At 39.8% G+C, this 13,035-nt stretch overlaps 2 protein-coding genes across 2 annotated transcripts in view; one reads left to right on the top strand and one right to left on the bottom strand.

Annotated features, from left to right (window-relative positions):
* Positions 1-8,295: 8,295 nt before the first annotated feature.
* On the bottom strand, positions 8,296-9,276 carry LOC119419543 (olfactory receptor 7G1-like). Its single transcript, XM_037686882.1, has one exon. The coding sequence runs from the start codon at positions 9,229-9,231 to the stop codon at positions 8,296-8,298; it is 936 nt and encodes a 311-aa protein (XP_037542810.1). The 5' UTR covers positions 9,232-9,276.
* Positions 9,277-9,893: 617 nt separating this feature from the next.
* Positions 9,894-13,035, top strand: part of LOC119418830 (olfactory receptor 51I2-like) — a 3,730-nt gene continuing 588 nt past the window's right edge. The window contains exons 1-2 of the mRNA XM_037686123.1: positions 9,894-9,901; positions 10,081-10,118. Of these exons, the coding sequence (XP_037542051.1) occupies positions 9,894-9,901; positions 10,081-10,118 (46 nt within the window). The remainder of the gene's footprint in view (positions 9,902-10,080; positions 10,119-13,035) is intronic.

The raw sequence follows: 13,035 nt of genomic DNA, 5'->3' as shown, positions 1-13,035 counted from the left end.
AAACTCTTACTCCTGTCCTAATAAAATAAAGCTCTGATTAAAGAACATCTGTAAAAAACATGTTTAAATACAGTGAAATATCGCATCAAGCAAACTGACTAAAATCTTCAGTATTATAAAGAAATTTCAGTTCATCTGTTTTACGTTCAAGTTTTACATTCTTGTTCAGATCTGTAAACACAGCACAAGTGTAGGTATGGGAGGAAATCAAGAGTTTTTATTGCTGCCTCGCTTCACACGTCATCATTTGTTTTTCTACTCAGGAGAGTTCTGACACAAACAATCATGTTATTAAGATTTTAGTTTTTTGGTTTTTTTAATGTGTGACCTGTGATAAAATAGTAAAAACTACATCGATAATGTACAGAAGCTGGTCATAAAATGAGAATATTGTGAAAAAGTTGATTTATTTCAGTAATTCCATTCAAAAAGTGAAACTTGTAATTTATATTCATTCATTACACACAGATTGATATATTTCAAATGTTTATTTATTTTAATGTGGATGATTATAACTGACCACTAATGATAATCCCAAATTCATTATCTCAGAAAATTAGAATATTGTGAAAAGGTTCAATTTTGAAGACATCTGGTGCCACACTCTAATTAGCTAATTAAGTAAAATCGCTTGCAAAGGCCTTTACATTTTCTCTCAGTCTAATTCTGTAGGCTACACAATCATGGAGAAGACTGCTGACTTGACAGTTTTCCAAAAGATGACCATTGACACCTTGCACAAGGAGAGTAAGACACAAGTTGTTGCTAAAGAAGCTGGTTGTTCACAGAGTTCTGTGTCCAAGCACATTAATAGAGAGATGAAGAGAAGGAAAAGACGTGGTAGAAAAAGTACAAGCAATATGGATAACCGCACTCTGGAGAGGATTGTGAAACAAAACCCATTCCAAAATGTGGAGGAGATTCACAAAGAGTTGACTGCAGCTGGAGTCGGTGCTAAAAGAACCACCACGCACAGACGAATGCAAGACAAGAGGTTCAGCTGTCACATTCCTTGTGTCAAGCCACTTTTGAACAAGAGACGGTGTCAGAAGTGTCTCGCCTGGGCTAAAGACAAAAAGGACTGGACTGCTGCAGTGTGGTTCAAAGTTATGTTCTCTGATGAAAGTAAATTTTGCATTTCCTTTGGAAATCAATATCCCAGAGTCTGGAGGAAGAGAGGAGAGGCACAGAATCCATGTTGCTTGAGGTCCAGTGTCAAGTTTCCACAGTCAGTGATGGTTTGGGGTGCCATGTCATCTGCTGGTGTTGGTCCACTGTGTTTTTTGAGGTCCAAAGTCAACGCAGCCATCTACCAGGAAGTTTTAGAGCACTTCCTGCTTCCTGCTGCTGACCAACTTTATGGAGATGCAGATTTCATTTTCCAACAGGACCTGGCACCTGCACACAGTGCCAAAGTTGCCAGTACCTGGTTTAAGGACCATGGTATCCCTTTTTTTAATTGGTCTGCAAACTCGCCTGACCTTAACCCATAGCCATGCCAAAGTGATGAAGTCCTTTGGATGAAGGGCATAATGTCTCAACAAAAAAAAAAAAAAGAAACCGTCCAGCTGATCTGACTGAACTTTGTTGGAACAATTAATATTGTATCTTTTGTTGAAAACGCCTTGGTTTTTTTTTTTTATTATTTGGTTTGTTTTGTTTACTAAAGGCTAATCCAAACGGGGCCAAAACCAAAGTGGTAGCCAACATTTTAAAACCTCGAAAGAATGTGTAGTGGTTGATGTGAACAATGTTGTATGCAAATTAGATTTTTTGCAAGACCCATACATTTTTCTATATGTTGGACCAACAGTTTCCAGGACCAGTCTGCTGCCTTCTGCAGTGCTAAACACACAAGTCTCAAGCCCAGTTTGGTAAAAAAAATAATAATAATAGAAATTCCTGCGTAGCCTACTTGTAGGAACACTTATATGGTGTTGTAAGAGGTTTAAAATGCATAGGCATAACATTGGTTCATTTCTAGTCCAGTTACAGAAGTTGGGTCATACAGTATAGTACTATTTTCTGAGACTACACTGACACAACTAAAGTATAAATTCTGTCTTGATCTTCTTGGTAGTGACAGTCTGAACATGTTGAAACAATAATTTGTTTAAAGTTGTAAATTATCTGTAAAAACTCTTAGTTTAGAGACAATTTAAAAAACTCATTTAAGATACATGACAAACAGTTCAAACTATTATACACTGTGGCCAAAGTATTCGGTTTAATACTTTTTTTTGTTGTTCCTATTGTACAGGTTAGGAATTAGTACTTAGAACTCTTTCAAGGGATGAAAATTTGTCCTGATTTATTTTCAAATATTAGTACTAACATCAATTTTACAATAACCTGAAGAATTTAATATGAAAATACCAAAAGGTGCGAAGTTATGAATATATATAAACATTTAGTGGACATGATAGCAGGTGGTATTGTACAGTTACAGTGAATTAGCATCAAACTGTCTGATTGATGAGCTAAAACAAAATCTTAATAAATTAAACTTTTGAGTGTTGTGAACTTTTTTGTGTGTGGTTCTAAAAGGTCACAGAGGTGAGAGTGTTTGTGTTAAAACTCTGCTTGGCTCTCCTGAGTGTTCTGCCCAACTAATGGCTCTCAGAGGACAATTAGCTAATGACCTGTTGACCACCTTCACCATAGTTACACCACAAAACACTTTAGACACAAGAACAACAATAACCTCCCTCTGAGGTGCGTCTTATAACATTTAAACCTGTTTTTGTTGTAATAAATAGAAACTGAAGTTAATACAAATCTGACCAGAACAAATTATTTTGTGTAAATAAATAAGGTATTTTGTTTGTTTGTTTGATTTTTGAAGCCATCCAAAAAGTCCAGAATATTTTAACCATGGGGTCATAATTATCTGGATGAAGTCAACTCTGTTCCCTAATGCCTGCTGTTTCCCCACTGCTGCTCATTCAGGGAGAACACGGTAAACACAGTTTGGTCTGGAGACCTGAAGTTTCATCACTTGTATTTCATCACACTGATTCATCCTTCTGATGCGTAATGAAGCTACACACAAAGACAAACAAATCACAGCAACAACAAAAATCTCCCATGAAAAACTTTATTGGTGGTAACATTCTGGCCATACAGCCCTTCTTCAGACAATCAAAAATTTGTTCATGATATTTGGTGGCTTCAGTGTCTTTACGACCCTGATAAGGATGAAGCAATGCGGTGTATGATGAACAGTTGGATGAATCCTGTCCATAGTTCCACATATTTACGTCTGAAAGCTGTTGAAAATGACCACAGTCCAAATCTATTCTTCTGACTTTAGTTAGAAGCATTTATGACATGGCTATGGTCACATTAGTCCTCTTTTTCACTTTAATTCATTGAAAGGTTTAGGCCTTTATGATGGTTGGACTTAATAACTAGAAACCTCCATAAATCTAGTAATGTATAGTACAAAAAACAAAAGTTCAAATGCAGTCCATTTAACTTCTAACAACTTTGATCTGAATAGTGAGGGACATAAAAATTGTGCCATGACGACGCACAGATTAACAAGTTCCAGATGGCCACAAGTTAGAGAACCAGGACATTCTGAGGAGAAATGGACTATTGGAATAAAACACTCATGGATGACAGCAGAGGAATTCCAGAATGCTGCTTTACAATCATGCCCTTTGAAATGGACTTTGTGGGAGCTGAAGAAACTTCATAACCCAGCATGTAGATTTAGTAGAAAACAACTTTTAACTCAGCCTTCCAACTTTTGCAAGAAGAATCTGCTAGCTCACTCGGACACGGATGTGATACAGCAAACTTGCCAGGACAAGGGGCAGCCAAGATGTTGGGGGGATGAATCATCATCCCCACCATCCAAGAATGGATATTAAGACCTTTAGAAAAGACCTGATCAACTAAATATAAGGGCAGCTGACCTGAAAGTAAGGGTCATGACTACATCTGTGACTGCACCCCTTGCCAAGCCTGAGTGACAAAGTACCCTCTAAAAGTCTGTAGAAGGTGTGATGTAGCACTACAAAACAATCCCTACTGGCACCGTAACAGAAACCAATAAGCCGCTGTCAGTGGTGGACAGTAACAAAGTACATTTACTTGAGTACTGTATTTAAGTACATTTTCTGAACATCTTTATTTTACTTGAGTATTGGGGACTTATGTCTTTCGACTCCACTACATTTCTAGGAAGCTTCTTGTTACTTGTTCCTTTTGGCTCAGCTTTGTAATCCGCTGTTGCTGTTTTTCTTTCCTTAAATGCTGCTGGCCAGTTGCTGATTCAGGTTTTACGCTAGATTCATCTGTGCAGAACATTCATTGTTTTGTAAGCTTCTATAAGTATGGCAGAACTTTCAGTTGTCAGTGTTACTGTTTCCTCTCCTGTGTTAAGTTGTTGCTGTCAATATATGCAATTTTATACACAAACAATGCGGTGTATGAATACTGAAGCCGAGGAAAAGACTACATGTGCATCATCTGTTAGGATTTCCATGACTTTCCACAAACATGTAAAATGCAGGGAAGATATTATTTGCAGTTTATAGGTTTTATTAAGGCATGTGGCGTTAGAGTGGTTCTGCATGTCAGTACATCATCAGGTGGTTTCAGAGAGTTACAAGGTTCTGTAAAATCACTCAGAACAATACATCAATGTAGTGATATTAGAAAATATAATTTGTACTATTAAATACTTGAGTATTTTTTTAATGCATATACTTTTGAATACTTCAGCATTTCCAAAAGTGAGTACTTCAGTACTTTAACTTGAGTCATTTTTTGACTGAGCAACTTTGACTTGTAGTTGAGTAAGATTTGACCATGAGTATCAATACTTTTACTTAAGTACTAGATTTGAGTACTTTGTCCACCACTATCTGGTATACACCACAGTAGCAGGGATCCTCGACCACAAACTCCCTAAAAATAGGAGGAAAGGAGCTAGAAACTCAAGTCAAGGCAAGATAGATTTATACTAAATACAGAGAAGCTGTGATGGACTGATACTCTGTCTGGGGTTTACCCAGCCCCTGCAAACTAACAGCTGGAGACAAACAATCAGCCCACCGGTGACCTTGAACAGGAATAAGAATGTGAAGAAAATGGGGAAATGGATTAAAACACAGGCCTAATGTTGATCCTGTCGCAATCATTAACTCTGAGCTTGGTTGCATGAATAAATCCAAATTTCTTTTTAAATTTCCCATTAATTCATCCATACTTTTGTGTTTGCTGTTTAAAATGTCCATCCCAATATATCTGATTAAGATCTATATATAAACATGATGATACATATTTTATTAACAAATGTTATGACACATCTTTTATTAACTTGCCTTCAGGGTTCAAGATTGAAGGTTCTTTATTGTCATTCGCATCACATGTGGTACATGAGGTGGAACAAAACTGTGTACTCAAGGTCTCAGTTACAACCAATAAATAGCAAAGATATAAAGTGTAAAAAGAAACAGTATATGAGGATCTAGGATAGAGTGGGGTATAGTGGGTCCCTCGTGATTCAGGTGGCCCTCTTCCTGCATCTGGAGGTGTAGATGTCTGTGATGGTGGGGAGGCTGACACTAATAGTCTTCTGTACAGCCTTCACCACTCTCTGCAGAGCTTTCCTTTCTTATGAGCAGTACAAATTTAGATCTTCTATTTAGTTTTTAGGGCCTGTAGTCTTCACTGATCTGAGCCCATACAACTCTTATGTAGTCGTAGTCTTTGGCGTGTGTGGGTGGGTGGGACGGAGGGGGGTGTACAGTCAAAAACAATCTGTATATTGTAGAGGTACGCCTCGCATTTGAATGAACCTGACCTTGGATTTTGAAACATCCAAACTCACCAATGTTTGATATCTTTCCTTATCCAAATGAGTACTTTCTCAGACTTTCATTCCCAGAGTCGAAAAGTATTAAGAGATAACAGAATAAGACGCCTTTGTTCGTACTCAAGGGCCTTCCTTTGCAGAAAATCCACAGTCCAACATCATAATATTTCTTTTAGATTTGAAGCTTTCAAGGCAGAATAAGAATTGGAGATTTTATTTAATAAGTCTCTTTGGAAAAACAGAGACTGAGTCAAGACCCGCCTTAACTCTGATTGGATTAAAAGTCAACAGCCACAGTCCTTCTCTTGTGGGTGGAACCATCAATGTTTTAACTCACCAAGAGAGTGAGTTTCATTTCAATTTGAAAAACTTCTTGCAGAAGTCTCATTGAAAAGCAATGGTTTATTATCTGGGTGTCCAAAAACTTCTTTAAAAGGTCATTTGTTGATCCAAAATGCTGCTGCCAGAGTCTTAATGGGAGTTGGTAGGAGATCATATCTCTCCAGTTTTAGCTTCTCTCCACTGGCTCCCTGTCAAATTGAGAATACAATTCAAATTCTTATTTCTAACCTACAAAGATCTCAACAACTTAACTCCATCTTATATTGCAGATCTTATTGTTCCATATTTTCTTAACAGAGCACTTTGCTTTCAGACTGCAGGGTTTACTTGTGGTTCCTAGAGTTTCCAGAAACAAAATGGGAGGAAGATCTTTCAGTTATCTGACTCCTCTCTTGTGGAACCAACTTCCAGTTTCTGGTTATGAGGCTGACACCTTGTTTACTTTTAGGATTAGGCTTAAGTCTTTCCTTTTGATCAAACCTATAGTTAGGATTGGCTTGGTTTCCTGACTTATCGCTTATCATATGCTGCTATAGGCAGACACTATTAGAGAGCAAATTGATCTCATTTCACCAAATGAAGTGTTACAAATGAATATAAATGAATAGTTTGTATTTGTAATTATTTCTATCCTAACATGTATTGTTTTTTTTATCCTTTCCAGTCGAAGCAGATAGCCGCTTGTCCTGAGCCTGGTTCTGCTGGAGGTTTCTCCTGTTATGAGAAAGTTTATCCTGTCCACTGTTGCCGTGTGCTTGCTCTGGATGGGAGACTGTGACGACTATCTGCTAGCTACACCACCCTACCCTGCCCTACCTTAGATAAATAATGTTAATAACTGATTTTTTTATGTTTATGAATGTATTTGTTTAGTGCCCTGAGGTAACTTGTGTTGTGACTCAGTGTTATATAAATAAAGTGAATTGAATTTACCGGTGATTGAATTCTAATGATCTGTCATTTTTGATGCGAAACACCACGACTGTACATAACAAGGTTGAATCATGTCAGTCAGACAGAAGGAAATATCTGTTTTCTGAGAGAAAACTTCTGAAACAGTTGAACTTGACCAGAAAACAATGAGGGTAAATAATACTTATAAAATTAAGGTTTCAGATTAAAGAAGAAAGGAATGATTGAAACAGGGATTATCAAAAAGTCCAAAGACTGGCGCTGTCTAGGTTTGATCAATGCACTTTCAAAAATAGGCTGCTTTTCTGGGATGACAACATTTATTTACCTTTATTTAACCAGGCAAATCCAGCCATCACTGTGCGAGAGGCAGGGGACACCCTGGACAGGTCTCCAGTTCATCACAGGGACACGTAGAGACAAACGAGACAAACAACCATTCACTCTCTCACTCACACCTAGAGACAATTTAGAGTTACCAATCAGCCTAACATGCATGTTTTTGATATGTAGGAGGAAACTGGAGTTCCCAGAGAAAACCAACACATGCACGGAGAGAACATGCAAACTCCACCCAGAAAGTCCACATCCCCCCCACACACACACACACAAAGGCCCCAAGCACACAGCAAGAAGAATCTTTGTTATATTATCATCACATTTTTAATCATTTGCATTTAAAAAATTGCACTTAAGTTTACATTTTAAATTAAAATAAATTAAAAAAAAAACTTTTTAAAGAGCAGGTACAATACTCTCAAAATCTATCAATCCTACAGTTAATAAAAACTTAGAGTCACATATTGTTCTGACAAATGTATTTAATATGTTACTGAGAAAAACAAACTTGATAAAATTTCAGACCACATGGTAAAAAGTACACATTTAAAAAAGACTAACATTCTGTGAAAAAAAAGGATTTAAAAATGATTTTTCCATCCTAAAATTGTGCACACTCAATATGGGACTTTTTAGATGTTATGACATTCATGGATTGTTTTTTGTTGTTGTTTGTGTGTGTGTGTGTGTGGGGGGGGGGGGGGGGGGGGGGGGGTGTTCAGACAATTCATTCATGCTTTAGTTTTCATGATTGAAATAGTCTGAAACCGGATGTTTATTCAATCGGTCAACAAAGATCTGGATTCACACATCAGATGGTGGTTCTTTTGACATAACTCTCACATATGAAGAAACATCAGGATCTGTCAGTTTTACCTTCTGAGCTGCTTGTTGTACCTATTTAGTCTCAATAAGCTTCTACGCACTTCAGTTAAATTAAAACCGTATATGATAGGGTTCAAAAGAGGGGGAATAATCAGAAACTGGATAGCCATGAAGTTTTTCAAACTCTGCTCTAAATATTTGGACCCGTATCGACCGTACATGAGGTCAAAAAAAAGAGCGGCAGTGACATTAACCAGACAGAACAAATGTGGCGTGCACGTCTGCAGGAACTTCTTCCTGCAATCCTGATACTTCAAAGAAAACTTTACCAACTGCACATAGGAACAAATAATGTAGACAGCATGGAGGAAATACAGAAGTATAACACAATATCCAAAAATATTATTAGACATGGTTGAATGACATGACAGCATGACGACAGACCAGTTATCACAATACAGTTTGTCTATGTGGGAGCCACATAATGTCAGCGTAGCTGTCAAAATCACCCCAACAGACAGACAGATCGATGGCACAAGTCTGGAGAAACACACCAAAAAGACAACCCATTGTTTTGTCATGATAACATGGTACTGCAGAGGGCGGCATATAGCAAGATATCGGTCATAGGCCATCACAGCCAGGATAGAGAAATCAGTTGATGCATAGGAATAAATAAAAAAGACCTGCAAGAGACAACCAGTGTAAGATATGACATAAGTGTTGGCCAACAGGTCGAAGAGGAACTTGGGGTGAAAGGCTGCTGTCCCACAAAGACTGTTGAAGCACAGGTTACACAAGAAGATGTACATGGGACTGTGAAGTTTTTCTTCAAGTATGACTGTAAAGATGAGAGCCACATTCACAAACAAAATGGCACTGTAACAAAACAGGTTTAGAGAGAAAAGTGTGACTCTGTATTTTGTTGTTGTGTCCTTCAGGCCTGACAAGGTGAATACCTCTACCATGGTTGCATTGATCATTATTTATCTGCCTCCAAGAAAATCCTCTGAGCAGTTATCTCTGTCGGTTTGTTTTTCACATCTCCATGTAAGAGCCAGAGATGAGATGATGAAACGTCTCGGCTGCTGAAAAGCAGTCCAGCAGTGTGAACTCTTTTAATCCTTGCTAAAGGTTATGACATCACCACTCACAGCTTCATCTCCAGAGCTTTTTTAATCACACCTGAGACAATTTGATTTTATTGAAGGTGGTGAGCAAAGAAGAGCTCCTGAAACAGTGCGTTAGTAGTACAGCCACTGATGTCTCCATCATGTCTTCATGAAAATCTAATGTTCAAATTTCATGGTTCAAGGTTCTTTATTGTCACTTGCATCACATGTGGTACATGAGGTGGAACAAAATTGTGTACTCATGGTCCCAAATACACCCAAAAATAGCAAAAATATAAAGTATGAAAAAACATTATACAAGGATCTAAGATATACGCTAAACAACAATAATGTAGTATACTGTAATACGGTGCATTAAACAGCAGCCTGAATATGAGTATTTTGTGAGCAGATGGTATAAATATATCAGCTTAAGGCAAAAAATCAGCAGCATGGATAAACAGCAGCACAGATAAAGTGACAAATCTCCAAATAAAGTGGCATTACAGTGATTTTTTTTTTTCTGGATAAGGATGTATGAGTCTCACAGCTCAACAACAGGTAGAAGCTGTTCTTCAGTCTAGTGGTTCTACACTAAGGGTGCATTCACACTAGCCCTGTTTAGTCCGCTTTAATCGAACTCTAGCTCGTTTTCCTTGAAAGTCCGGCTCGTTTAGGGATGTGTGAACGCGCCATCGAACTCTGTCACGGAACAAAAAGGCGAACTCTGGCCCGAGCTAAAACCTTGGTCTCAGTCCGGTAGAAGCGAACTCCAGCGCGGTTCGAGTACAGTGTGAATGTAAACAGACCGAGCCCCGCTCCGCAGGGTAAACAAACACACATTTCTCTGACCTTATATGGAGCCGTCAGCTGCCTTGTGTGAAAAGCAATATTCTCCATGGTCTTCTGCCTCATCTTCTTCTCATGCTGAGTCCATTTTTGAAAAATGACAAAATATAACTCCTAAAACTGCTAAAACTTGATGCCACTTCGTTTTTATTTTTATTTACAGAAGAAGAAGAAGACGTGTCTTCAGAGGTTTTTGTGTCGTTTCTTTCAGTAGTTCTTGGTGCAGCGCCCCCACAGGCGAGCGGGGGAATAGGTTGGTTCAACAGGTTGACTCGACTGCACAGTGCAGTGTGAATGCAAACTCACCAGCTCAAATGTAAACAAAAGGTCATAAATATTGGTCCCGAACCGAACTGAGTCTACCGGACTATCTGATGTGAAAACGACCTAAAGCCCCCAGTATACTGTTGCGTACATCCATACGTACGTGCGTGCCCCCCAGTGTACCCTCCGTGCAAAGCTCAAATGTTTACGACCGCATACGCGTACGCGGTGTCGCACAATAAACTTCCCATCGACGGACTGTTTTGTATGCGACACCAATGTATTAAATTCCCCTTCTTCATCCCTGATCTGGCCTTTTCTTTTGTTTTTTTTGCCAAGAGGCAGTGATCTCTTCCTCCTCCGTTGATGCCATGACTGAAATGGTGAGAAATGGAGGAATTTGTCACCAGCGAATTAAACTCAGGTCCAGTGTGGCTGCGGGAGGGTCTGGAGATTTCCTGGTGGTCTGGTCTGATGTGTGGGCTGTAGAGCCTGTGCTCTCTGTTTTTTATTTTTATTTTTTAGATCTTTTTATCAACAACATATAAACACAGAACACCGCTGCGTGAGGCTGCCAGCGCTCGCTTTTTTCCGACCTGTCAATCAATCCAGTAGGCGTGTCAGCAAATGACCAATTGGCAACCTCAATTTGTCCCGAAGGTAAACGCCCCTTGTCTGTGAAGCTGCTCTGCAGCTGCTCGGGGTGTACGTTGGAGTATGACGTCTGAACCCTATGCGTACAGTACACATGTACATACGCGTGAACGGACGTACGCGGCAGTATACTGGACCCTTTAATGCTCTGCAAACTCCTGCCTGAGGGGAGTGGGGCAAAAAGTGTGTGTGCTGGGGGAGTGGGGTCTTTCATGGTGCAGGTGGCCCTCTTCTTGCATCTGGAGGTGTAGATGTCTGTAATGGTGGGGAGGTTGACTCCAACAGACTTCTGTGCAGCCTTCACCACACTCTGCAAACTTTTCTCTCTCCAGCTGTTCAGCCCCCATGCCACACATTGATGCTGGAGCACAGGATGCACTCCACTGCACACCTGTAGAAGGAGGTGAGGACTTAGCTTCCCAGTCCAACTCGCCTCAGCTGCCTGAGGAAGTAAAGTTGCTGATGTGCTGTCTTGAAAAGAATGATGGAAGATGGAAGAGATTTGTGAGAATCACAGACCACTTGCAGCTTCTAGGACTCACCAGCATGTTGGGGACGACCTTGGAGGGAGCTAACAAGCACAGACCAGTGGAATGCCCACAAATCTGGCCATGTTGGATCATCGAACGTACCAGCAGAACTCAAGGCTGACGAGAACCAACGGTCTGCCTGAAAAAAAATCAACAACTATGGATTATTTGAAACTGGCTCCTCGGTTCAGCCTCGAAGCAGGCTGACTTATCAAATTTCTCCTGGAATATGTTTAAAGTAGGAAGGCTCTGTCTATTGCAACCCCTCCCACCCCCCTGCACCTTCTGAAACCCACAATTATCTCCTTTGTCTCCTTCACATTGATGCAGAGGTTGTTCTTCCTGCACCAGTTCTCTAGGTGTTCCATCTCCTGTCTTTAGCCAGACTCATCATTGTTTGTTATGCATCCAACCACTTTTGTGCTGTCTGCAAACTTTACAATATGACAGCCTGGATGGGTAGGTGCACAGTCATATGTGAGCAGAGTAAACAGCAGGGGGCTCAACACACAGCCCTGAGGGGAGCCAGTGCTAAAGATTATGGTGGAGGAGGAGAAGTTGGGGATCCTAACAGACTGTGGTCTGTTGGTTAAAAAAATCCAGGACCCTTTTGCATAGGGAGGGGTTTAGTCCTAGTGTGAGTAGTTTTTCCATCAGGGTCTGGGGAATCAGGATGTTTAAGGCAGATGTGAAGTCCGCAAAGAGCATATGGATGTAGGAGTCCTTCTGTTTCAGGTGGGTGAGAGCACTGTGGACCACAGAGGAGCTGGTGTCCTCTGTTTTATTCTGATTCTTGTGGTATGTATGCTGGTGTGGGTCCTTGCTTATGTCAATGGTTGCTTTGATGTGGGCCATGACCAGTCTTTCAAAGCATTTAGCAACTATCAGGGTGAGTGCTACTGGCTTGTAGTTGTTCAGACCAGTCACTGCAGAGCTCTTAGGAACTGGGATGATGGTGGCAGTCTTCAGGCAGGTGGGAACAGTTGTTAGGGTGAGAGAGGAGTTAAAGATATCAGTCAGCACCTCGCAGAGCTAATCAACATGTTCTCTCATCACCCTCCCCAGGATGTTGTAGTGAGACACGTGAGGTACGTGTCACTTGTTGTATGACAAATATATGGATATATATTTATGCATACTTTTCACGAGTTCTTCATTTTTCTGACTGTAAATGTCGTGCATTGAATTTAACAGAAATGTGAACGAGAGACGTTATTTATCTTTGACCCATCAAATGAATGGAATCATTTATTTTCAAAATCAAAGTTTAACATCAAACATTTACATTAATTTGGCAAAATATGAAAATAATAACAGACAGTTTCACAGAAAATGAACTTCAAATCACTCGGCGGTGATTTGAGGACTTTGCTTCAGA

Source organism: Nematolebias whitei, chromosome 13, assembly GCF_014905685.2.
Source record: "Nematolebias whitei isolate Nwh7 chromosome 13, NemWhi1, whole genome shotgun sequence".
Taxonomy (NCBI): domain Eukaryota; kingdom Metazoa; phylum Chordata; class Actinopteri; order Cyprinodontiformes; family Rivulidae; genus Nematolebias; species Nematolebias whitei.
The sequence above is the reverse complement of the archived record's forward strand: the minus strand, read 5'-3'. Positions and strand labels throughout refer to the sequence as shown.

Excerpts from the sequence above, each read along its gene's own strand:
- LOC119419543 (XM_037686882.1), bottom strand. The coding sequence starts at position 9,231 with ATGATCAATGCAACCATGGTAGAGGTATTCACCTTGTCAGGCCTGAAG.